We start from the raw sequence: 27,883 nt of genomic DNA on the forward strand, positions 1-27,883 counted from the left end.
ACTGTTAGATAAATACAACAAACCATATGCATAGATCCGCGGTTTGACGATGATTATAAAATACCGGTTGCCGTTTACGCAAACCGCCAAAACTCGAATAAGAACGGAATAATTCATATTATTCAATTAATAGTCATTCAATATAGTAAATTAACAGCTATCAGAATTTAAACCTTTTCGATACCGGGAACATTAGCTAGAAAAGCCTCTTTGATTAGCAAATTTGAATAAAATCAAGCCGTAATAGATTTCGAATATTCCAGAAACTTTAGAATTGCGACGCATGGAATCCGCGTAGCGTTAGAGGGGTAGAAAGAAATAGACAACGTTAGACGAAGGCAGAAAGAAAGGTCAAGAAGGGATGAGAACTCGGGAAACGCGCCTAGACCAACCTATACGTGCGGGCTTTCCCCTTCGACACGTACCCTGATTTGCCAAATGATGTCCCCACTTTGGGCCCTTGATCGCGGGTTGAACCCTGAGACACGATCGCTTGATTGAGGCAAATCACTCTTCGTCGAAAAATCGTGAGGTACGTGGCGGAGAGTCCGTGTTCGCGCCGAGCAATAGTTTTCGCGTGAAATCGTCGTAATTAGCTGACCGGTAAAGTCCTTGAAAGAGGTAGAGTGCCGGGAGATTGCGATTCGCGTTTTCCGCGTTAAAGACTCTTGCGAATACGATAAATTTCACACTTTTCAATCACTATCCTTTTCTCTTTCGTTTTTAAACCGTCCGCTAAATTAATTATTTTTTTTTTCTTTCTTTTTCCGCGTCGCGTCGTCTTTGCAATTCTTTTGTGCTCGTTTCGTAATTAATCGTCTCGTAATACCGTAATAAAAGGCCGATCGCGAATGCGTAGTGCAAGTGGCAGTTTTCTCACCTCTTCTTTGACTTCCAGATTTCTAGACGACACCAGCGATTAAGCAAACAAATAATTCAAAGTATTATCAAATACTATTTTTACATCGACCCTAGTAAGTTGTCCATTTCATTTCTAACCAATACGATAAATCTGGATTTAGTGAGGCAAAACGGGCGATCTACGAAACCGCGTATTCTGGAAAATTTCCCTCTAGATCGTTCCGTTCAGTACAGCGACTCAAGGTATCGAATATTAACATTATCAAATAAATTCCGACTCACACGCAAAGAAGACGGCCCCACGAAACCGTGGCTCTGGTAATATACCCTCTGGGACCGTCCTTTCTTTTCGCGCTTAATTCTTCGCCGAACATCGTTGCTCGAATCATCGAATTATTTAATCAAAATTCTAATTCATCCAATAATCAATAGTTTCATTTTCATATAATCTTATACTTTCTTTATAACATATATATTTTTCTTTTGTATTTCAAGCAGCTCGTACTTCCTGGTAACTCACCACTTTTATTGTCACGTTTATTTTGCCGAAATTATATTTTTGTTACACCTAATCGGTTTTAATTCATTTGCGTTTCAAAACACTTCCTTTCCTTCATTTTCACGCCTACCATCTCAGCACAAATTCATACGAGGGGCCCGTATGGGACGAACCCGATTAATCTCTAAATTAATCTATTAACTTATCTAACAACTCTTTTATTGTTCTAATCGTGAGTGATCCAACATCGTCACGAGCGATTAGGACTGGTGGCAGCGCTAATACCGTTCTCAATCGCGTATTGTAAACCATTAAATTAATTTTCTTTTTTTTTTTTGTACGTCGCGCGCCGTATTTCGCTCGCGACGTAACACATTAAAAGGTACAATGACAAAGGATTATATCTACCTTTATTTGTCAAAAAATAGAAATAATGTTTTTGATCAAATACATAAAATCGAAACATTGGAATATGCCAAAGACAAAAGTTTCGATACAACGGTATCAGACAATTTGAAAGACGATCGAAATTGGTCGATGAGTAAAACAAATTGCGTATTACCAGCTCTGCGCGAATCAATAACATTGTCGAAAAGCGAATGGGACAGTCTGAAATTAAATATCGCAAAATACAAAGATCGCGAATACGACGTACTCGTTATTGGTTGGTCGGACGCGGTATACAACATTTTATGGAGTCATTTGAAATTGCCCTGTCCCTTAGCGTTTAAAAATGCAAAAATAAATCGAAATCCTGGCGAGATATTCTTGTCGATTAAAGGTACTTGCTCAGAATGCAATTCAGAAATTCATATATACTGTAAAACCGAACCGACTGAAGACAGTCCGATTTTATATATTTCCACCTTCGATTCTCGCATGATCGTACATGAAAAGAAGCGGCAAGTTCGTGGTGATAGACGAATGAGCATTGGAAAAGAATTACAAGGTACATCTACATACGCTTGGCGACGGAATGAAGCTAATAAATTAATGGATTTTGGAGATGTTGCACCGGCCAACCTACCGTCGGAAGATGTTGCGCGTAAAATAAAACAGGAAACTCAAGATAAAGAGTTGGGATTGTTTAAAGTTAAAGCGGCTCTTACTTTAGTGTGGGACATGAAGTATGGTGAAGAATTTAATGGCTGTATTTATGAGATTGGGCTGGATCATTTTTATGTGATGTATTGGAGTCCTACACAGCTATTTCTGTATAAAAAATTTCAGAACGAAGATAATATTGGTAGTACAGTAATGCTTCGAAATAAGCAAGTGGCTCGGGACCGAACAGTTGCTTATTTCGAAGCAGGTAGCTATTCGGCTTGACTTTGTTCTCGAAACGGGACGATAGAGAACGCGAGAAACGAGTGAGAGATCCGAGGTAGCGGCAAATCATAAAGTGATCGGCCGAGCAGCGATGTTATTTTTTGGACAAGGATAGAATATAACATGCCCTCTCATTCTCGCACTATGCTTTATTTCGAAGCAAATATACCAGACTGAGAAAGCATTATATATATTCCGTCCTTCTTCTACTAACCGATGTCACCGCTCAGTCGAGCGTGAAATTTATTACCCTAAACATCGGCTTCGCGCTTTCATGGACCTCTCACTCGTTTCTCGTACCTCTTACTTTGCGGGCGACTTCAAACAAAGAAAAGGGGATAGCGACTTGTTTATTTCGAAGCAGAGACCACTTGCTTATTTCGAAGCATTACTGTATTAGTATCGATGCAACTGGCGGACTAGTAAAACAGATTCCAAAACCCGACGGTTCGAAACGAGTCGTTTATCTTTACCAGGCCGTTTGTGGTTATCGCCAGAAGATTTTGCCTTTATTTCAGTTGATTTCCGAAAAGCACGATACCAACACATTAAGTTGCGTTCTATTTTATGCCCAAGTATCCAATGCAGTCACTGCAAACACCTAGAAACCATTCCGAACCAGTTGGAAAAAACGGATTTCAAAAATATTAAAAATTGACGAAGTTGCCTCTTCGGAGTATAAACAATCGCCTGTAACTTTTAAACGATTTAACTACAAACGAAAGGGAAATCACTACAAACCACTACTAACGATTGTGAACCAGTTGGAAAAGACGGATTTTAAAAATATTGAAATTTGATAAAGTTACCTCTTCGGAGTATAAACACTCAGCTGTAACTTTTAAACTATTCGGAAAATTGGACGAAGCTGCCCAGAAGTTTGCAAACGCCCACCCGGAGCCATCTGTCGCCGAGCCCGAAGACCTCAGCCCACCCGCCGCCGCAGGAAATCAGTCAGCCCCATCGACCCCGATCACCGGCAGATCGACAATCGATAATCGATCTATCCCATTGCCGGAAGAGGCCCCCTTCCTAGTCCCATCCCCTCCCCAAAACCATCCCGCGACGGTCTCGTCGTCGCAGCAGCGACGGCGAACCGTCATTGAGCCCCAGGCTATCATTGCGTAACGAGTGTAGAAAGCGATTAAGAGATTTCGAGAAGCGAAGTAAAGTAGCGGTTGTAGAACGTTCGAGTGTGTGGGTGTGTACGGTGAGTCCCTTTCGATTAATTGTCAAGAGTGAGTTCGAGGCAACGGCAACCTTCGCCTGCGCGCATTTGTGATCGCGTATCGTTCTAACGCTTCGGTATTACGTTTTGCTAAGCCCCTTCATCCAACCCCTATCAGTCCCGTCTACGAACCCTCCTACGCGTAACGTATACGAACTTCCTGGAACCTTTCCCTACCCTGAGATCTCTCCCAGCCCTAGACAATCCTCCCCGCGTACTCCCCCGCGAATTATTGTAAGGACGTAAGTGCCACGAGTCCCATCCCCTGTAGCAACCCCCATTCTACCCCTTTTCCCATTTTCGAGTTTGATCGCCACGAAAAGTGGCTGGCGCCCAACGCATTGTCATCGCGATTTGTACTTGTGTCGAGAACAAAAATAGAGTGTACCCACGAGAATAAGGGGTCACATCATATAAATTATTTCTGATATATTTTCCGATATATTGAACAATTATCGCTAATTCTTGATTTTTCCGGTATTCTGATATTTTTGATATTGATTTTGATTTAATTTGATTTGAATACTGGGTGTTATATTTTTGTGTTTTGTGTCTATATATATTTCATATTTGAATTTGAATCCGTATATATTTTTCGCGTATTAAAATTCTCCAAAATGCAAAATCCGATTGACGCTGGCGAAGGCCCGAGCGGAGAGAGTCCGCGATCGCCCGAGAACGCCGGTGAATTATTCGATACATGGCGAGATACACGAAACGTCGGTTTTGGTACGCATAGAAACGATGATCGCGACCACGGCGATTTGTCCACTACGGTTATGGAAAGCTTTGCCGTGCAACAAGCCGCCCACCACGTCCCGATTTTTGATGGACGGAATATCCGTTTACGGGACTTTATAAGCAAAATACAATATCATTACGATAGTCTACCACCTACGGGAAGAAGGACTTTCCTTCGACTCGTAATTTCGCGTCTAAGGGGGGAGGCACGCGACAGCGTTAACCGTCTACGTTTTCTTACCATAGGAGAATTAGTCCGGCACTTAAAATATCGTTTCACGCCGGAGAAAACGTTTAATGATTACTATCGACAATTAACCGATATACGTATGCAACGCGACGAGTCGGTATTTGCGTTCCACGATCAAATAAGAGCACTGTTAACGGGTATCGAAGATGTGCTCAGAAGGGATTACGGGTCAGAGGCTACCACGATGATTAAGCCGGTAAAATTGACCGCGGTAGATGCGTTCGTCTATGGATTGCCTGAAGAGCTTGCGAGAGCGGTTGAAGCGCAAAATCCGAAAACGCTAAAAGACGCGGTAGAAATCGCCGTTCAGGTAGAAAATCGCCAAAGGCAACGTCCGTGTGCATCTCGTGATTATTATTATCGCCGCGTAGAGATCATTACGATGACTATCAACCGCGATATCAGAGTCTGGATCGTGATAGATCGTACCCTCCGCGATACAATAGCTTTTCGCCATCTAGACACGAGCAATCGCCGGAGCGCACGAATTTCGGATCTCCGATCAGAGACGCGGGTAGAACGCATGAATTTCGAGCATCGAGGCCGATACGAACTTTTCGGGCGGATTCGGCAGCTAGAACGGCTCAGCACCACTGTGCAGGCTGTCGCTGTGGAGGAAGATCGCCCACAAGGCGCGGATCTCCTGAACCGCGTTCGCGTAATGATTATCGAAGACCGCGTATACCACCGTTGGAGGAGCCGGTACCCGGTCCCTCGTGTGAACAGCAAACATCACCGTCACCAGTTCCACGCGGGAATTTAAACTTAGATGCGACTCGCCGGACGGACGCGACGACGAGCCTAAACCCGCAAGAGCGTCAAAGCAAGGTTTAATTTTAAACGAGGCGGTCCTTGCGATAGAAGCAAAACGTGCAACGCCTATAGTGAAAATTCCTTCAGACGACTTAGAACCAGGAACTGCATTATTTCTTGTTGACACCGGCGCGGAAATAAATTTAATCAAATTAAATCTTTTGAGAGCCGACTTACCAATCGCGACTCACGAGGCGACGATTATCTCAGGCATTACGCCGCAAAAAGATCGTACAATCGGCACGACGACCCTGCACGTGCAAGGACAGCGTGTTCGCTTCCACGTAGTTCGGTCCGATTTTCCGTTGATAACCGATGGAATTTTGGGATAGGAGTATCTTCAACAGGAGGAGGCCGGGATATCGTTCGCGCATAATACACTCGTGACACGTACCGAACCGATTCAGCCATTTCGTTTTATCAACTACAATACGTTGAACCGTGCTGAACGTCGAGATTTGAAACCGCGCACTTATGTCATCAAAGCGCGCAGTAGGCAATCGATCGGTATTGACGTTATTAATAATCATTTGCGAGAGGGCTATTTACCCCTGCTGGACACGGTGGACGGCTTGTATGTCGGCAGAGCCGCAGTGACGGTAAACGACCAGGGGGTATGCCACGTCCTCGCGATTAAAGTTCCGCCACAAGAACTAATTCCCTTCGACTATCATAACTTTCCGGAACAGTCAGACGACCTGGATACCGAACAAAAAATCCGGTAACAGCTGATCGAGTTACCGAGGTCCTCAATAGGTTGCGTTTAGAACACTTAAATTCCGAAGAACGTGAACACGTGCGTGATCTAGTAGAAGAGTTTCCGGAAAGATTTCATCTACCGACGGACCGGTTAAAGGCAACCACCTTTATTAAACATAATATTCCAACGGTTGACGAGGTGCCAATAAATACCAGGCAATATAGATTTCCTCCCGTCCATAAGGACGAGATAGAGAGGCAAATTCTAACTAAGTTAGCTAGCGGGATAATTGTTCCGTCGAATTCACCGTATAATTCTCCCCTGTGGATTGTTCCGAAGAAACCTGATTCTAAGGGCAATCCCAGGTGGAGGATGGTGATCGACTTCCGGAAATTAAACGAGAAGACCGTAGGCGACGCGTATCCACTACCGAATATAACGGAGATTCTCGACTTAATTGGAAACGCGCAGTACTTTTCTGTTTTCGATCTCGCGAGCGGCTTTCAACAAATAAAGACGGACCCAAAAGACCGTCACAAGACCGTGTTTAGCACACTTACGGGACATTATAAATACGTTAGAATGCCCGAGGGATTGAAGAACGCGCCAGCAACCTTTCAACGCCTAATCAATGAATTGCTTCGCGGTTTGCAAGACATAGAATTATTCGTATACTTAGACGATATTGTCATCTTCGCGAAAACGTTGGAGGAACACGGAAAGAAGGTCCGACGCCTGTTTACGCGTCTGGCCGACGCCGGTTTAACCCTTCAACCTGATAAATGCGAATTCTTGCGAACTGAGGTCGCGTATCTCGGACACGTGATCGGTAGAAACGGAGTCCGACCAGGTCCAAGGAAAATATCCGCTGTTAAGAACTTTCCGCGACCCAGAAACGCCAAGAACATTCGTCAATTTCTAGGCCTAGCGGGATACTACCGCCGATTCATTAAAGATTTTGCTGCCAAATCAAAACCGCTTTCTGATCTGCTAAAGAAAAACGCACCCTTCGTTTGGGGAAAGGAACAGCGAATAGCTTTTATCGCGTTAAGAAAAGCACTCTGCAGTGCACCGATCCTGCAATACCCCGATTTTCAAAAGCCGTTTACGCTCACTACAGACGCGTCGGACTTCGCCATCGGGGCTGCACTTAGTCAAGAGATCGACGGACACGATCTACCCGTCGCATACCTTTCGCGTACGCTCACAAAACCAGAGCGAAATAATTTCACCATCGAAAAAGAGTATTTAGCGATTTTATACGCCGTATTGCATTTTCGACCTTATCTTTACGGGCGTAAATTCAAGCTAGTCAGCGATCATGAGCCTTTAAGATGGATCAATTCGATCAAGGATTCAGGGCAACGTTTAGTCCGTTGGCGTCCAAAGCTACGCGATTACGAATACGAATTCGTGCATAAACCCGGTAAATTAAATACCAACGCGGACGCGTTTTCGAGAAATCCGGTTAATGAAGCGGAGCTGAACAAATCAGACGCTTTCACGTTAACATCAAGTTCGGAAACCGAGAAGGAAAAGGAAGAACCGTCTTCCGTGATTAAGCTAATCCATGGATTTTTAGCAACTTCCGCGCAAGTTATAGAAGCGCGACGAAGGTCAGGTGATGCGAACTTATTGCCGATATCGGGGTCTCTGCGGTCATCTGACTCTGAAACACCGGCAGTCGTCGTTCGTAGGGGGCGAGGTAGGCCTCCCGGTACGAAAAATAGACCTAAACAAACACCTACCATAGATTCCGAAGGAATAGCGACGCGTACACGCTTAAGGTCCGCAAAACAACCAGTTTCTTTAACTTCACTAGATATTTCCAAACCTACGCTCATAGTAACGTCCAATACTCCGACAGACACCGATGTTACCACTGATAATCCGACAGACTTAGACACTGACTCTGACGCGGGAACACCGATCTACCTGCGTAGGCGTAGCGTGTTGCCGGGCCTGGGGCTCAGCTCGCGTCAGCGAATTACGGGAGTGTCCCGGACTCCAGGACTCGACAGCGCTACCTCAGATTCAGATCAGGACTGTTTCAAAACACCGATCACAAATGAATCAAAAACAAACTTTGAAGTACCATCGAACGAAAACGCGACAGATAAGAACCAAGTCGAAGCAGACGTTGACAATTTACATCAACCTGACGGATTATCGCATTCAACTAAAACCTTATCCGATACAGTAATCCATAGACCGTTACAACAATCACAACTACCAGCAGATCTACCAACAACTCCACCAATAGCACTATCCACACCTAACAGAAAACGCCTCTCCGAAAAGGTTTCGGAACAGCAAGAGAATCAAATAATAATACCTGCAGATTTACCACCGATCGAGGGATCCACTAGCGATTCACTGGTAGACCTCGATTCGCCGTATCTAGATGCGCCGGAAAATAGAGCAACTGTAGGCGCGAAAACAGTACATTTCGCGTGTGAGAACTTAACTTACCATCCAGACAACTATGTTCACTTTATAAGTAAAGATTTATTGCTCACACCAATTAGTAAATTGCTTGTCGAAATAGGAATTATCGATTTTGAGACCTTTAAAGGCCCAGATTTGAAAGTTGAAACGATCTTTGTTACAAAACGCGGTAGCAACCACGTGTTTTCAATCGTGGTTAAAGATAATATCAACGACGATTTACCATTAGCTAGACTAGAATCAACTTTGAGCAAATTAAAGCAGAAGATGTCTGAATTGAAAATCGAGTCATTCAGAACCTCTAGGTTCGATGATTTGACCGAGAATTTGCCTCAGGATGTATTATCAAGCACCCTGCGGAAAATCTTCGGCCAAACAGGTATCAAAATCACACTTTGCTATGGTAGAGTCCAAGTACCACCCACGGAGATTCGCCCGGATATCATCGCGGAATTACACAATAGTTTAGTGGGTGGACACAAAGGGGTAACAAAGACGTACCAGCGAATTCGCGAACGTTTCTATTGGCCAAATATGCGACAACAAATTGAAGACTACATACGTAATTGTCACAGTTGCCAGACGCGAAAAATATCGAGAAAACGTACGCGCGAACCGATGATTATAACAGATACACCGGTTGAACCATTCGCGAAAGTATCTTTAGACACAGTGGGTCCATTCCCGAGAACACCTGATGGGAATAAACGTATATGTACTGACTGTTCAAGACAATTTAACGAAATTCTGCATTGCTGTTCCGGTACCTAATATCCGAGCCGAAACAATAGCCCACGTACTAGTGACAAACCTTATCCTGCAATTTGGTGCCCCCAAGGTCATATTATCTGACCGAGGCACGAGTTTCCTAAACCGAGTCATTTCCGCCGTAGCTAAAATGTTCGGTATACATCATCTTACCACGTCTGGCTACAGACCCCAAACAAACGGTTCATTAGAGCGTAGCCACCCAGTATTGGTGGACTACATTACTCATTATTTAGGAGATTTTGATGACTGGGATAGATTAGTGCCGTTTGCAATATTCGCTTATAATACCTCGGTACACGAAGGTACCAAGTTTACACCGTTTGAACTAGTGTATGGAAAACGCGCGCGGGCACCTACCGCGTTTCCTGCGAGCGACGACCTGCCTACTTACGAGGGATATGTTCGCGATTTAAACGATCGTCTGCACGAGATGCAAGACATCGCTGGACAGAATCTCGTAAAAGCTAAGCAGCGTTCAGAGGCCTATTACGACGCTACAGCTCATCCGTTTAAGGGTCGCGTGGGGGACGTGGCATATATCCTGGTTGAGCCGCGCAAGGGCAAGTTCGGCAAAAGATACCATGGTCCCTATAAAATAGTTAAAATCACTCCTAATAAAAACGTCGTGTTGAAGGATGAAATTGGAAACGTCTTCAGCAAACATATCGATAAATTAAAATTCTGGAAACCTAGGAATGTTTGATCACTGCACAGTCGGCCGTTTATCCGTAAAATCGAATTGATCGATGAAGGGGCAACACAGCTCCATGAAGGTCCGGCTGGCGCAGTGCATTTTATTTTGAAATGAACGATCTTTTCAGGAGCGAACCGAGCAATAACACCGTATTCAAATCAAAATCTAGCGTGCGAATAATCCTATTTTACAATGTATTTAAATAATCTAGGAATTCATCATGGCGTCGACATCGAAGGCCGTTTATCGAAATACGGCAGAGGAGAATCGGGGACGTCGGGTCTTCGTGACAAGGATCCCGGCTTTCACCCGTACTAGTGACCTCATGAAGCTGTTCAAGGAGTACAACCCGGACCAGGTGGTGGTTGTCCGGAAGTCCACGGGGGCGTATGCCTTCGTCACCTTTCCGACGGCAGCCCTGGCCGAACGAGCTATTCGGTGGGTGGAGGCCACGAAACCGGTCTTCCACAAGCGGAAGATCAAGGCGGCTGTGGCCGACGCTTGAAACGAGGCAGCCCTATGGCGACCACGGGGCCGACCTGACCCCTTTCGAGGATGGGAGCCGCGCCGAGCACCAGCACTGCCAGTGGAGGTTCTGGCAAGAATCGCCAGCTTCCTGTGTTTCTCTGACCGGGCAGCTATGGAAGGTGTTTGTCGCGCTTCGCGAGTGGACGCCCTGGCCTCCTACGCCAGCGAACGAGTACTGTCCACCGCAGACTGGCATTGGCCGCAGGGATGGGCGCACCCCCGGATCACCACCGAGAATTTTAACTGGGCAATCCGTCGTATGGGCCCCTACGTCGCGACGTTGCGTCTCGACGATCAATGGGTCACCGAGAGACTGCGGCCGCAGGTGCTGGCGATAGCGGCACGCAATTGTCCGCGACTAACGGTCATCGATCTAACGGGCACGACCATCCGCCCGTCGGGAGTCCGCGATTTAACGTCGACCGCGGGGACTTTAGTCACATTTTCTTTGGGTAAGACGATTGGAGACGTGGAACCGGAATTGTCGGGTTTGTTCGCGACGGCGCCGTGTCTCGCGAGCTTCAGGGCCACACGCTCTGGGTTCGCGGGGGCGGCGTTGTCGCGGATGACCCCGGCACTCCGGGAACTTCGGCTTCGCGATTGCGCGTCGCTGTTGGCATCACCGGTGGCCGCATGTCTGGCGGCCCAGCGATCGCTCTCGTCGATTGAACTCTCTCAGTGCCGCACCCTGACCTCTGCCGAGCCGCTCGGAGCTTTAATGAATAATGAAGCCTTACATCGATCCGTCCAGGAAATGGTCTTAATTGATATCGACTTTACCACGACCATCGGCGAGGATGAAGAGGAGAATGTTCCAGTCGCTGCCCCAGTGCCGGATCCGGTCTTTATCGAACTAGAGTTAGGACCGGTGGAGATTGCGCGTTCGCTGCCGGAATCCTTCCGACAGCTCACTGTCGCGCGCATTTTATTTTGTGGATGGGTGGACACCACCTTTATTAGGCACGTGGGAGAACATCTTCATCAGCTACTGGAGCTCGATATTTCAGGGTGCTCCAATGTAAGGGGCCAGTTCGCCCTGGAGCCCCTAGGACACCTTCCAAGGCTGGAGCGAATCGCGTTAAACAATCTCCATCCGTCGGTGTCGGCACCGGCCCTGGCTACCATCGACACGTTAAGGGAGGTTCGAGCACGTGACAGCCAAGGCATAACGGACGAGGATACCACGGCCATCGTTCGTGGCTGCCTCCACCTGGTCACATTGGATGTGGAAGGATGCTCGGGAGTGACCACGCAGACGGTCATTGAAGTCACCGAAATCATCAAAAGGCAAGGCAGGGCTGCGGTATTGAGTTTGTCGTTCGGCGGGACGAGCGCGGATCGTCAAGCGCGCGTCCGACCCAGCCTGATATTGCGGGTCAACTATGACCGGGTATTCCAACCGATACTCCGTGATTTTTAGATTAGCATCACTGAGGGCGGCGATGGTTTTAAGGGGGGAGGATTTGTTACGCCAGGGCGGAAAATTTGAAATTTATCCGCCTTGCGTCCCTTATCGAACCCTTTTGGGTTACGAGAATTTCTCATGTAAGGGGCGTATAGGCGGGTGTTTCGGTTTTCCGCCAACCTTTTCATTCCTCTTCGACCTTGTACATTCTTGCCAAACCTTTCGAGGTTACGAGAATTTCTCATGCAGGGATGTACAGGGAAGAGTTTGAGTTTAATTCTTTTCTATTTTTGACTTCCTCTATCGCTTTCTCTTCTTTACCTGCTCTACCCTGGAATCGCGTATCTTGTCAAGCTCTTTCGAGGGTTACGAGAATTTCTCATGCGAGGTACACGAGGAAAGGTCGTTTCTATTTTTCTACTTTTCAATAGTTTACGTGACCCTCCTTGAAACTATCGTCGCCAGCCATTGTAATAAGAAGCTAATACGCACAAAATCTCGGGTTAGCTCGAGTGAGAGAGAGAGAGAGAGAGAGCCGTAGCAATAACACCAGCGCTGCGCAGTTAGCCAGTGCTTCGCATTTCGGGAATTTCCCTTGGTAACTGCGTAGAAACGGGAAAATCGTAATAACTCTTTTGTTAGAAACCTCTTTCTCACTCTGTTGCACAAAGCGTCAGCCGGTCCAACAACGATCATCGTTACCTGATTGTAATAATGGTATGAGAGAGTGGATGGATGAAACAGATTTAAACAATGAAAGTAAGAGTTGAGAACCCTTACGAAGGCGAACGTCGCGAACGTTCGACCGCCGTTCGAAAATCAAGGGTCGTTCGAAGCAATAAACACTATTGTATCGGAATTCTAAGAACTGCCTAGCGATAACGGCAAATTTTGAACAAAGGAACGTTCTCGAAGGAACGTTCGCCAGATCTAGAACTGTTTAAAATTTATAAAATGCGAAATGCCGAATATATCGAGGCGATAGTTTTAATGCGCGATAGATTGCATAATTCGCCGCGGCGCTACAACCACCGTAAGCGCATCATCCGCTGTTAAACATATAAAATCATACTGTTTATTGCAAATCGGGAATGAATAATTTTGCTCATGATATACGGATGACGGTTTCCTATCAAACCCGATATTTCAATTTTAATCTATATTTCAATATCAAATCTCAAATTGCATTCCAATTAAACTAATAGTTACATCTCGAATAAAGGCCGTTAATCAATTATGTGTATAACGAGAAATACTGCGTAGTTTCTGAAAACCGTTGAAACTATCATGGCGACGAATGAGAAAAGGAAGGAACACCAAAGAAAGGGGATGAAAGATCTTCGTCTAGCTCGCGCGTCTTAGCCAATCACCGGGCACGCGACACTTCCGAAAACGGGCTACGATTCGCCAAACCGTCCCCTCCAAGGACGATGTTCGCGCGACGGGCCCTTCAGCCTTCGATCACGCACGAAATTTGTCACTCTTGATCGATCAATCGTAAGTACGTGACCGGGAGCCCGTGTGTCCGAGAGACAGAGTTATTCGGAAGTTCGCGATATTTTCTCTGCGGTAAAGTCCTCCGCGTAGCGAGGCAGAGTGCCGTGCGAGTTAAAATAATCGGTATTCTGAATAAGGACTCACAGACGCGCACGTAAAATCTTCCTTCTACCTAAATTTCTATCTTTTCTTTCCGATTTTAAATCGTTTGCCCGCGTAGTTCCCGTACTAACTTCATACCGCGTAATTGTATTCGTTGTAATTTATATTAATCGTAATTCGATATTCGTTTGTCTCTCGTCGACGTACTCGTCCGTAGTAATCCGTCCTCGCCGCGACAAATGCAGTGATCGACATCTTACCGTTTCTTTGGTGTTCCAGATCATCAAGCGAATACACCGAAACTTAGCAAGCGAATTATCTTGTATTTTATTGTACACCATAACGGTAAGTCGTTTCAGTTACATTTTTCGATCACGACGTTTATTCAATTGGCAAAACGGGCGATCTGGTCCAGCCCTTCAGGGTTACGAGAATTCCTCAGGTCAGATCGTTCCACCGTACGAGGTATCGATATCATTCAATATTAAATACTATTTTCCGTTTATTACAATTTCGCAATTCCAATTTCTTTTCCATCATCTAAGGGGGCACCTTAGTCCAGCTCTTTCGAGAGTTACGAGAATCTCTCAGGCTGGGGTGTACCGCAGGCGGAAACCGCCAATTGTATAGTTAAATTTGGAAAGCGAAATTGTTATAATCATTTTTACGCGCCTGGTAATATACTCGTCGGTTTCAGTTGTGATATTAGAGCGCTTTATACAATCATATTTTGTTAATTAATTTTAAGCATCTTTACATTTGTTCACATTTTTGCAAAACTGGTAATTTTCAATTTAACGGAATTTCTAAATTATTGAACTCATAATTTTGGCAATTATCTGATTTTCATTCACGATTAAACCAGTTTCATTTAGTTAAACAGTTTCCATTTATTTCGAACACACCTCACCCGTTCAGTTAAAACACGCCTACCAACATACCCAGATTCAAGGAGGGTCCCGTACGGGACCAAGCGTTGAACGAACTCAACGAAAGGCTAATAATTATAATCTTTTAACATCCTATCAATTTTGTCTTTCGTCTTTTAATTTGTCGAGAGCGTTAACACGCTCGAGACTGGTGGCAGCGATATCAACTATCGCGCTAAAACAGGGAAGCAGGAATTAGGGGTTGAATTCCAACCAATTAATTGAAATTTAACTACCTATATCTCCACTTATTATTATATTTATCTTTCCTTTTTACGTTGCGCCGTCGCACGCGCGCAACGTAACACTACAAAATTACGGCTTCTGCAAAAACAGTCTTTGGGTATACTTCCGAAAGGCCTCCCACCTTAGGACAACCAAACTTCGGATTTATAGTAATTGAGGGACGACAAATCGAATGAGACCGAATTCAGAACTGGCAAATAAACCATTCCCGTATTATCTCGATAAGAACGCATTTCCACGGAAAATGACTAACCTATCCTAACCCTAACCTAACCCTAACCTACAGTTAGGGTTAGTTTCCCCCCAAAAATTCACAAATAGAAAAGTTATTAACATTTACAGCTATGGAATAAGAAATTTGTTCTTATAAAATAAGAACTTTCTAAAGCTTCTTCGTGGACAATTCCAGATGTACACAAATACTTTATTTTAATAAATTCTCAAATAAAAATTCGATAATGGTTTATTATTTGTCTATTATTTTTGTATAAAAATTAATATCAAACAAATTCGATAATTGTTTATTATTTATTGTTTCTTATTTTTGCATGCGCCACTTACACTTATCTTTTTATAAATATTGGAGTATATTTTGACCAAAACCTGATATAAAAACAATCGTTTTCACAGAAGCCGTAATTATGTAGATTTACCGGATGTTACATAGAAATCCGGATTATGCTAATACTTTTGTTCGGCACTGTAGTTCGGTCCCGAGCGTTTCGCTTTCATCGAATCTTTACTGCATGGATGATGTTGGTATTTCTCAGGAATCGTACAATAAATATATAAGATATAATAAATTGTCGTTAGATTCGAATTTGGTATAACGCACATTCGATCACCTTGAGGGGTTATCCCGACGGCCGTTACTGCGAAATAAAAAAGGATAACCTCGACAGAGCAACGGTCGTGGTGTCAGGTGTCAGTTATGCACCGAATAAACACGCCATAAATATATAAGAAAATCTGTGTGGAAATATTGTTTAAACATCGAGCGGATCGAGGAAAGGAATGTAAACCCTAAGGCCGTTTTTGCCGTACTTAGAATTGCTTGGATTAATCCAAAGTTGTAACGGACATTCCAATCGGGATTATCTCATCAGATATAATGTTAATAAATGCATTAACTTATGTTGATATTTTCAATCAAAAACAGAACCGAATTAAGATTTCTTGGGTCCGAGTGATTGATAAACATGGTTCAGGGGTGAACTTGTAGAATAGCAATGGTAGGCAAGAGAATTGGCACACACATGGCGACGAGCGCATACGAATAGGCAGAATTCGCTGTGGTAGTAACAATATTCTTTCGCGAATATCTCTAATTGAGTCCGACATATAGCTTAGAGGAAGAAAGTTCTTTAAAATATCGACTTTTACAACATATTTCAAAATGAACGAAACCGCAGGGGGAGTAGGTTTTCTACAAGTTCACCCCCCCTTTACCCGAGCAAATATTTCTGCGACCCTGAAACAGAGGTACATAAACTAGGAATACGAATTGAAATATCTGCAGATAATAAATCAGAAAGAAAATTTATAAATGATAATTTAGTTTATTTAGTCCTCCTTAGATTTCTCCTTAATCCGACGCTAATAAAAAGCTTGTGTGGGAAGAATTTATGCTTATTTACCGCCATTATTATATTAATAATTTACAAAATTTCAAACAATAAAATCTACTGTAATTTCATAAATTTTTTATCCAATTGCTAAAAAATATATCCCCTTTTTAAAATTTTTATATCATTATATGATGACTTAATGATTTTTCATGATTAAACAATTTTGTAACTTTAAAATCTATAAATCTATAACTATGACTATAATCTATAACTATAATTTTGCAAATTTTGAATCCAATTGCCAAAAAAATAAATCCTCTTTTTTAAAACTTTTCAAATCATTAAATTATGAAAATGCGAATCCTTTCGATGTTTCCGTATCATCGACGCTGGGTAATTTTCCATTTCCGGAAAGAACCCTCTACTACAGTCTTAAATGCGAGAAATTATCAATGCCGTAGAATTTTCGAACTAAATTTATCAACTATGGGGACCTATGGAAGTTTTATAGTCTCAGGGCACCAGAAATCTTAAGAGAAGTGGGCATTTTGGGGTTCCAAAAATCGAATTCTTTTATTTCTTTATGTAATAATAAACAATATTCGGAATCAGAATTTACAATTAAAACAATTTTTGAGAATTGTTCACAAAGTTGAGCTTAACGCGTAAATTGATAGAGGCAAAATTTTAGAAAAATACTTCCTATATAAAATCACACGTTTTCCTGCACTCGTGTTCCTTTTTCTCAGTAACCATTCGACCGATCTAGTTACAACTTTGTGGGTTTTTACTACTAAGGGTGACACGTATTTTAGGAAAAGCTTTTTCTGAAATTCGGCTTACAATAAGACTAGCAGCATCTTTTATGTCGAAGGTAAGAGTACAAAAAAATCCACACATTTATACGCTTGTATAATTTTTCTATTCCGTATTTCAATATTCCCTGTAGTTCAAGTACGCATTTAGTATGATACACTAGATGCTCTAGTAATTTGAAGTTGATGCCTAAGGTAAATTCTGAGAAAAAGGAACTTGAAGTTGGCTTATTTTCTATGTATCGTGGAAAATGCCCCCTTCACTTGATTCGCTTCTGTCGACGCCAGTTATTAAACGCAGAATGAAAATTTTCATGCAAAGATACAATGTCAAAAAAAATAGAAACTGTATCACTTACCAGAATTCGAAGATGCCCATGGTCTGCTGGTTGAGGGCAGTAACGTCCTCCAGGTTCGATCTGCTTGCAGTTTTCGTTTCCACATAAAGTAACGTCGACCAAAAACGATGATTCTTCAATGAAGCCTTCTTCGCGAAAAACGGGCACCAAATTCGCAACTTCAGAACTTGTCTCGATACGCGCACAAGCAACTGTAGAAAAAAACCGAAAACCGAAATTAATACAATTTCAAAGTATAATTACAAAAAATTAGTTAGTAACACTGAATAACTAGCTAGAGGTTAATCTGCGAAACGCACGTTTACACACAAGTTACCGTAAGTTAATTTTTCTAGTCAAAGCGACACACGAGTCAATATAATATACTAATACGTCTGTACGCGTCGACCGTTCTATTCGGAATGATTCTGTAATGGCGACGAACGACGAAGGGCCCGTGTATGATGGAGGGGGTTCAGCTCAGCGAGGCGACGCAACGGTGGTGGTAGAAACTTTCGATTTTGAACGACGCAAGCGGACTTTTGGGGGGCGATTCGCTCGTTGAACTTATTGCCATCGTCAAGTCGTATCTTCGATTGTGTGCGAGTTTTCGCACGCGCACGTGTGATTAGCGAAGGGCAAACACGTTTAACGGTCGCTGAACATGCGCTGTTGATACTTTTTCTTCTGACTATAATTTAGATTAATCATCATACGAATAATCATTTCATTTTATAATAAAATTGAAAGTCGATTTAATGTTATAATTTAAAAATCCCAGCATCATGGAAAAGATGATTTAAAAGAGGATTGGCAGAATATTAATTCGCCGTTTTATCGTCTTCCTGTAATATGTTTAAGAAATAAGGTAATATATATCACCGTAAAAATATAAAAATTTACAGTAAATGTGTGCAATAACTAGTTAATACGTGTATTTATGTAAAATTTCAGCAAAGATGTCTATCATTGACATTAATTTTTTTAGGATCTGGAATTTTTGTGTTTTGAAGTTTTTAAATTCTGGAATTTAGAAAGTCCGTGTAGGAGGCTGTATCGAGCGGGAGGAAAATAAATGATTTTTCTGAATGTTAATGGTATCACCGTCTTTGTCTTTATTAATGTATTCGACTCGACTATCGTCAGGAAACTGATTTTTGCTTGCCGTGTACAAAACTTCGCTCGAGGACATGGGAGGCAAGATGTTAGTAAACATTAGATAAATGTACACGTACAGCCGCGAACGGCTGTTCATAGTCTACAGTCGGTCTACAGTAGATACACGAGTATCGTATGCCTACATCTGAAATCTCGGAATTTTTGAATTCTGAAATTTTTATATTTTGAAATCTTAAAATTTTTGAATTTTGAATTTTTCATGATCAAAAATTTTGGAATATAGAAAATCTAACATTTTAGAATTCTTAAATTTTTATATTTTGAAATTTTAGATTCTGAAAGCTCAGAAGTTTGGAATGTTTGAATTCCGATGTTTTGAAATCCTAAAATTTTTAAATGATGAAGGTTCACATTTTCGAGGAGAAGCGAGTTCAGATTATTAGGGGATATTGATTACATATAAAAATGTTATTATATAGAACAATGATCGACAAACTTTTTTTATATATTGCCGAATATTGCCGACCAAAAGACAAAACTAAAATTATGTAGATAACTACTTATAAAATAAACGATCTCATAAATTCTTTATTGATGAAATTAAATTACATCTATAATCAGGAATTTTTATTTCTTCCTTTAATAACATTCCCTATAATTGAGGTTGAAAAATTATTTGTGAATTACTTATGAACAGGACTTTGAATGTCATGTCACTTGTTGTATGACCAATTCACCACCAACAAAGATAACCTAATCCAAACATATCCTAGTCACAGTTCCAGCTCATCTAGCCTCCTGCACTTAGTTAGTCATCCTATTCCTTCCTTACTCATGTAGCTTCTTCTCCCCAGTTATTCATCCTGCCCCTTGTACCTTGACCATCCGCTGACCCTCAGTTACTCTCGCTTACCTTATATATAGATGTTCCCCAAAAACGTTCAGTAGACTTTTCTGTGGTCAGTTCTAGCGTGCGGTTCTTGCCGTTCAATAAACGTTTTGATATTTAAAAGTGTTGTACCTGATTCCCCAACCCGGAATCCAACACACTTAAACATTTTATATGTATGTAATTTTTGTTTGAACATTTTAAAACCGAAAACAGTATCCTCAACTCATGAGCATACAAAAACAGAAGCAGAATCGTAATTTATGGACTGCTGATATAGAATATCGTCTACTTGATCAATTCTAATTGGTGGAGAGAACCCCAATTTCAATTTGATTTCATATTTCATATTATTTTCATTTACTAAATTTTACACTGTTCCTCTAAATATTCTTCCAATATATGAAACTTCCCTTTAAAAATTATCGATTTCATTTTAGATTAATATTCTTCTATGTACGGTAAAAGCTGGATATATGCAAGGAAAGATTGGCTGGATATATGCAACATCGCTATCCCCTCCACTTGGGGGGATCCCCCTAAGCGAACCGAGACGCTCGACGAGGAAGCCGTGTAATACGATCCGAACCGTTATATCGGTGTGACTAATACTAATTCAACGATAAAATTTTTTTATTTTTAACTTTTTCTTAATGAAACTTTTACTAACGTATTTGTGAGATTTTTCTGATAAAAATGATACCAAACATAAGGCAAGCCGTACACCAAAGATTCATGCAACATGCAACACGTCGCATCTTGTGTACGAACGTAGAATAGGTATCGCGGCTCAATACAAACGATGTGTACGGACGCAGAATCGACACCTCGACTGGATATATGCAACATTAAATGTCCAGAATCGATACCTCGGCTGGATACATGAAACATTAAATGCCCAGAATCGACACCTCGGCTGGATATATGCAACGTCTGGGTTCCAATGTTTATTGTATATATCCAGCTTTTACTGTATCGTCACAGTATTGTTATAATTTTGTGTGCGAAATCTATTGTGTCAACTCTGATTGTTTGAGTGTTCGCGTGTTTTTTACAATCAGAGATTCGTGTACTTGTTCTCACGTAGAATAATAAAGTTATGTTATAATTTACCTACGAAATGTCTAGAAAAAATATATACATTCGGGTGCAATACAGGTTTTCTTGAGTTGAAATTTAGTTGAACTTTAAAATCACGGAAGTTAGACATTTGAAAATACAGATATTTCGACACTTGATAATCTCAGAATTACAAATTTTGGAAATATATGCATTTCAAAGTTTTTAAACCTGGAAATTCCAGCGTTTATAAATGTGAACATTCCCCTCCTGCGCTAAATCTTGGCCGAAGGAAGCCTATCTTGTACCCGAATGTACAACCTTGATAAACGTGTACTCTTCTATGTATTGCAGTTTCAAATCCATTTCACAGTTCCATTGTTTTTTTGACTTGTTTTTAGACGAGTAGCAAAGAAATTATTACAGAACAACGGACTCCATCCCGAGGACGGAGTCCGTCCAGACCCCGGCGTCCGTCCCGAGAACGGAATCTTTCCAGACAACGGATTTCGTCCTGGGAGCGGAGTCCTCCTCGAACACGGCGTTCACATAGGTCGTCGTCCGTAGAGGCTACCAGCGCAGGATCGAGCACGTGGTGGCCTGAGTACATGAGGTACAGAGAAATGGCCGGGAGATACAAGAAGAAGGTATGTAAATACGTTACGATCGATTAGCGTAGGTCAGCATTTGCACGAGTTTAACATAAGCTTTATGTGTATTTTTCAAATTACAGATAACCGAGCTCAGAAAAGAAAATAGAATATTAAAATATTGGGCAGGAGGAGGAAGAGGAGGAATAGGAAGAGGAGGAAGAGGCAGAAGCGGTGAAAGAGGAGGAAGAGGTAGAAGAGGAGCAAAAGAACTCCTAATTTTTAATTGAATTTTATTTATTTATTAGTGTTTATATTTTAAATAAAATAAAATAAAGAATAAAGTGTTTATCTAATAATTAAAGGGATAAAAGTGAAGAGAGAAGAGATGAAGGAGAGTGCAGAAGAGTTACTGAAAGCGATCGGAGTACAGGACGCGATAGAGGAGGTGAAACCAGTAGGATATGCAGAAGGGGAGAAGGAAGTAAACATGGTGCAGCTGAGACTGAGGTCAATGGAACACAAAAGAAACGTGATGGAGAAGAAGAAGGCCCTGAAGGGCAGGGACGAAAAAATAGAAGAGGACCTGACATAGAGGAAGAGGAGGGTACAATGGAAGTTAAGGGCAGAGACTCCTTCGAGGCCTCCTCCGAATCGATGTAAGCGCCATTGGAAAGAATCGGGCAATCGTGGAAACACATAATTGAGAAATTCGACATTTGACGGTGCGACATCTAACGTCATTATACAGAATAAGAAACGAAAGTGAGGTGGCGTAGTTGTCGAATCACATCATTTTAGAGATTCTTTCGCGGTGTTGCCACATCTGTGACAATCCTGACCATCTAGCAAAATGAATTCGCTCGAGCCGAGCGAGATTTTGATTCCAGGCGGACATAGAAAAGGACAGCGCGATAGAAACAGAAGGAGCATCATGAATGAAACAACGTAGGGCCGATCGGCGGAAATGTTTATGTTCAAGTCACACACTACGACAGATTCGATGAGACTCTGTAATATACATAACATACGCGACTATAAAACTTATACGAATAAAAAGTACATGGCATTAATAATTTCAGAAAAGGAATGAACAGTAAAGACATGTAAATTGATCAACATATACAATATTTATTCATTGAAATATAATAATTTCAGAATAGGACAGAAAAATAAAGACATGTAAATTAATCTATATATACAATATTTATTCATTCAAATATAATCAATGAATATAAACAATGATTGGCCACCCGTCACCCGCCGTCCGCTTCGGCCTCTTCCTTCTCCGCGGCGTCTGCATCATCGGAAATTGTTTTTATCTGAAATACAATAATGAATGTTTTATAAGAAGAAAAAACAATCGTAGGAATTCAGTGGCTACTGTTGTAGACATAATTTCCATTTCACGAAAAATCTAATTCCGCCACATTTATTACATAGAAGAATCAACGCTTTTACTTACTTGCGACGTTGACGGCCTCAGATTCTCCTTTCTCTTCCCTCTTATCCGACTTCGTTTCTTAGACCTCTTTCTCCTGTTTCTTCTATCCTCTTTCTTTTTCATTTCCTCCTTCTTTTCTTCCTTTTCTTCCTTGTCCATCTGTGAAGAAAATAATTTATGTATAGATAACGTAATATTAATTATGTAAGATTATACTTGCCGATTATACATGATTAGGCAGCATATTTGCAGTCCATTTGTCCTGGTAACGCTGTCTTCAATATACCTATATATAATTTTTTAATTTTTTTCGAGAAGAGGAAAATGCTGTGTTTAATTTCTCAACGATAAAAATGTTCATGCAAAGATGAACGAAGATGAATGAAGATAAATATTGCAAAAAGGAAAAGTTAATGGAAAAAGATGATTAAATAAATTCATTTTAACGTTTTTTGTCGGATTTTGCTCAAATTTAGATATGTTGTATTTTTTACTGATATATAAACGTATCTCGAATAAGTCGAAGGTACTTTGGAATATTTTGTATAATTATAGGAATGAAAACTACAGGACATGAATAATTTGAAGAATGGAATAAGAAAAAAATTATTTCAGTCGAAAAAATAAGTTTTGAGTTCTACACTCGCTTCCATCCAAAAAACCTCTTCTCGGGAATCCTTTCTTCGAAAATCTGTAACAAATTTTTTAAACAAAACAAAGAAATATAGTATGGCGTCGCGTAACTCACGAGATCGTATGATCCGCGAGTACAATTGCTATTTCGTGCAATTGTGAACCACCAACAGAGTCAGTGGTACTGCACTTTGCAGTGCAGTGCGACGCCGGACAGTAACAGTATTTTTTATTACTGTCCGCATAAGACCTTTTTTGAATTTTCATAGGTCACTATTTTAAAATGTGTATACCGGCGTCGAACAACTCACGAGATCGTATGATCCGCGAGTACAATTGCTATTTCGTGCAATTGTGAACCACCAACAGAGTCAGTGGTACTGCACTTTACAGTACAGTGCGACGCCGGACAGTAGTAATATTCCTGCTACTTTCTGAGAGAGACCTTTTGCGCTTTTCTAAGCTTGCTCTCTCCTCTGTTATAAATTGAGGCTCCCGAATGGGCATTCCCCTATTGTACCGGCTATCTATTAATTCCGGTAACATGCACAATAAATAAAATTGAATTAATTTTGGCTCCATATTCTTTTGCCAAAAGTTATCGTCTCTATTGACTCTAATGTACTTTAACCCTTTTCGGGTCCAAATACAAAATAAGCAATATTTTCTACCTGTGATATGTAATTGTCCTTGTACTTGGTAGTAATAGTAGTGGTTCCTGTTCAATGCATTTCCTTCTGCGTCTGCAAATATACGCCGAATAACTGCAACAGTTTTGATTGCCTCCTCCGGCAATAAATTCTCCGCCGTTTTCGGACATTTGATTTCCACAATGCCCTCTTCGTCTATAAGTCCATCTGGCGAAGCTCCTAAGAACGGGACGGCACTATCAATAAATAATCCACATTCTTTAATTTCCACACCAATGCACACACTTAGTTCTTCACGTGCGAATTTTTCGCATTCCTGTCCGTATTGTACTGCAGGTGCACTAATCAGTCGTGGATACACTAACGACTTCACTGAATTTCCACAGAGCGTGCCAATTCGACGACGGCATATTCGTCCGAAATTAGACGCCGTCAATAATTTAGATTTGTAATTCAACCATCTCGGATTTTTCGCTTGACCGATGGTTTCTTCTTCAATGGCATCTCTTCTATTTTGCCAATTCTGTAACATTTCCATATGTTTTTTTTGCTCTAATTCATAAATATTGCTAGCCATATCCGGCTTTTCAGCGTTTGGTCCGTAATTGGAATCCTTTTCAGAACGGAATTGTTTCCGCGCGTGCTTTGTAATTTTTTTTTCCTTTCTCTTTTCACTGTATTTCTCATTTTTTTTCTTCCTTGTATTTTCTATTTTGCGTAAAATAGCGGGCGGTTTCTTGTTCATCGCCGTATTCAGACGCGACAACACTTGTTTTGTGTTATACTGTAGGACAGCAGCAGCACATCTTCCCGTGTAAGATCCCCTCTCGCCGAAATTCAATCTTTTTCCTCCTATATATTTTGCGATGATTCCGTTGAAACTTTCGACGGCATTATTGTTGCTGTTATACAGCAAACTCTCAGCATGCGCCAACAGAGGTCGAAGTATTTGTTTAATGTGTTCGTACACTCCCATCTTCAGCAATTCGGGAACAATGTTCTTTTCATCTTTTTTACTCGTTCCATCGCAGAAGTATTGTAGTTTTGAACAATCTGCGTGTTCACCAAAAACATGGCTAGGAACATTGTGTATGTCGGCATACAAATTCTTAATTTTTTCAGCGGTTGTTACTTGCTGACTGTATCTGTACTCTGCTGCTTTTACTATGCCCGCACGCATTCGCCGAATGCTGCTTTCAACGATTCTTCTGAATGGACCAGGTGTTGTCATCTTTACAACTTCTTTCATTTTTCTGCAAAAGTTTCGCAATAAATGATTCGTGCATTCAATTTTTTTTACACGAATCTGTGCTTTATATGGATCTGCATCTATAATTTTTTTATAAACACTGCTATCCCCATCAGCAATCAGTGTTAAATAAATCAGCCCACGTTTTTCTACGCTGGTCTTGAAACCTTCAACTATAGCGTCACTTTCCATAGCCGTTGATGCTTGGCTTGCGCTCCAATTTTTAAAACAGGTGTGCTTTCGTGGCTCTTCTTTCTTTTTCGCAGCACATCGACAAATCCTGCACACCTTGTTTCTCACACCGATAAATAAAACTTTCTTCGTGTGATATCCAATTATAACGCCGACTCCAGACGCGGAATCGTACGTTCCAGTCCGGTATGATCGTTTCATCCAGCTTCCATCGGCCACAACGGGGATGTGAGGGATTCCACATCCGGAAACAATATCGCCTCTTTCAATGGCCAAGCGTTTTTCTTCCTCTGCCGCTGTTACCATCTCTTCTTCTGCAGCAACAATTAATGTTTTCACTATTTTATCGTGATGTTTTCTAAACTCTTTCTTCGACATGGAGGGTATGTTCATCGCTGCAAGGAACTCTTCCATTTGGGCATAACTGCCTCCATTCACAATTGTTCCAGCAACGGCACACTGGTTTGTTTCCATGTGATTGCTTTCGTCAGGTTCACTGTGGATTTCACCTGTATATTTGCACATATCGCATATTACACTGAGAGTGGTCCTCAGACCCGACCGTTTCATGCCGGTTATTTTCAGGTGTCTAATTCCACAGTCTTCCCTGTTTTTAGCATGGTCACCTATTTTTTGAAATTCGGCAAAGATGTGCTGCATGTCCACGATACTCAAGCCACTGGGTAGACAGAATTGTTCTTCAGGCTCGTTCGTTACAGTTTTCTCTATGATCAATTCTTCATTTTCGGAAGTTGTTCCTTCTATATTTAATTCATCTTCTGTATTGTCCGTTTCTTCAATTTCAAACAATTCTTCCGTCGTTTCTTCTAACATTTCTGTACAATTTGTCGGTTCTGTTTCTTCATCCAATGGCAAGTAAATTTTCTCGGGAGTGTATGTTTGTCCATCGGATGTTGACGGCTCGGAAATATTCTGAAGGGCGAAACGCCGTATTCTTTCGCGACATGCTCTTTTTTTTGAATATCTTTTCGTACTAATTGGTAATTTTGGCCGACGACTTTTATTTTTTATTAAACACTGATCTTCATACTGATTTCTTATATCTTCAACCATGACAATATTTTCACTATCACTCATTGTCACTATCCCACAACAATATTCACCTCTCACTTCACTTCACACTTTCAAAGCTTTGAAATAAATTCTATGATGTAATCTATTCCTTGCTTCGAATGCAACTATCGTGAAAACTGTCGTGAAGACGTAAAACACAGTACCGAGAAACAGAGGGTACCGCGGTGGGGAGTGTTTCTAAGGACTACGAAAAAAAAAGAACAATGACGTCGATATTTATTATAAAAAAAAAGTTTTGAGGTTGGATTCATTTATAAGATTATAATTTCAGATTGTAAGGAAAAAATATAACATGAAAATAAAAATTCAATCTGTAAAATTAGAAATTAGAAAAGGGTTTATGTTATAAGTCAGTGACCACGGTCCTGATCCCCACCACCATGCCATGCGAGTGCTTTCAGCATCCATGACAAAAGACAGTCGAGCTTGAACATGGCTGAAGACAAGGTGTGTATAATCGGCAAGCAGAATGTTTCATAATATTACGTTCTTTTCACAGATATTACTTTCATTACAGATGGATGTAGATAAAGAAGTAGAAGAAAAGAAACAAGGAGTAGAAACAAAAGAGGAAATAGAAAAGAAAGAAGAAGTAGAAAAGCAAGAAGAAGGCACAAAGAAAGAAGAAGTTCCAAAGACAGAGGAGGAAAAATTATCGATTTCACAAGTAAGTAAAAACGTAATTTTTCTATGTAATAAATGTCGCACAATTAAATTCACGTGAAACGGAAATCATTTCTACAATAGTAACAAATGAATTTCCACGAATATTTTTTGTTTTTTAATAATGTCACAATTCTAATAAAATTCATTATTATATTTCAGATCAAAAAAATGGTGAAAAAATTAATCTACGGAGGACGTCACGGCGGCCACCGCGGAGGAAGAGGTGGCCGATGGGGCGGCCGTCGTGGCGGAAGAGGAGGACGCCGGGGCGGCAGAAGAGGCGGCGGGCGCCAAGTGATATTTAACATTTTTTAGTTTTTTGTTTTATAAATTCCACTTTTTTTAAATTCAATAAATATTTTATTACATATACTAAATTATTATATATCTGTTTATTTCTTATTCCCTTTGTTGCGAATCTTCGGCGAATAATCACGACGAACCCGCGGGCGAGAATATTCGCGAAAGTCAAAAGCGATGTTCGGTGCGACAAAACACAGTCCGTCTCGCCAAGGCATCGGTATCGTCAGCTTGC

At 41.4% G+C, this 27,883-nt stretch overlaps 2 protein-coding genes and 1 long non-coding RNA gene across 7 annotated transcripts in view; 1 reads left to right on the forward strand and 2 right to left on the reverse strand.

The window, feature by feature from the left end:
• LOC143305497 (uncharacterized) overlaps positions 1 to 27,883 on the reverse strand; it is a 743,008-nt gene that overhangs the window by 560,185 nt on the left and 154,940 nt on the right. For all 5 annotated transcript variants that reach the window (XM_076689414.1, XM_076689415.1, XM_076689416.1 and 2 more), the window contains exon 2: positions 17,784 to 17,974. In XM_076689414.1, the coding sequence (XP_076545529.1) occupies positions 17,784 to 17,868 (85 nt within the window). In that variant the 5' untranslated portion in view covers positions 17,869 to 17,974. The remainder of the gene's footprint in view (positions 1 to 17,783; positions 17,975 to 27,883) is intronic.
• On the reverse strand, positions 22,668 to 23,293 carry LOC117611191 (uncharacterized). The gene is made up of 2 exons (XR_013062557.1): positions 22,885 to 23,293; positions 22,668 to 22,741 (listed from the first exon to the last, which is right to left on the reverse strand). It is a non-coding gene; the product is annotated as an uncharacterized LOC117611191 (long non-coding RNA).
• LOC143305543 (uncharacterized) lies at positions 27,035 to 27,769 on the forward strand. The gene is made up of 3 exons (XM_076689578.1): positions 27,035 to 27,129; positions 27,200 to 27,349; positions 27,508 to 27,769. Exons 1-3 carry the CDS (start codon positions 27,115 to 27,117, stop codon positions 27,661 to 27,663), a joined length of 321 nt encoding a protein of 106 aa, XP_076545693.1. The 5' UTR covers positions 27,035 to 27,114; the 3' UTR covers positions 27,664 to 27,769.

Source organism: Osmia lignaria, chromosome 8 (genome assembly GCF_051020975.1).
Source record: "Osmia lignaria lignaria isolate PbOS001 chromosome 8, iyOsmLign1, whole genome shotgun sequence".
Lineage (NCBI taxonomy): Eukaryota > Metazoa > Arthropoda > Insecta > Hymenoptera > Megachilidae > Osmia > Osmia lignaria.

Excerpts from the sequence above, each read along its gene's own strand:
- LOC143305543 (XM_076689578.1), top strand. Across the intron at positions 27,350-27,507 it reads AAAAATTATCGATTTCACAA|ATCAAAAAAATGGTGAAAAA; the intron begins GTAAGTAAAAAC and ends ATTATATTTCAG.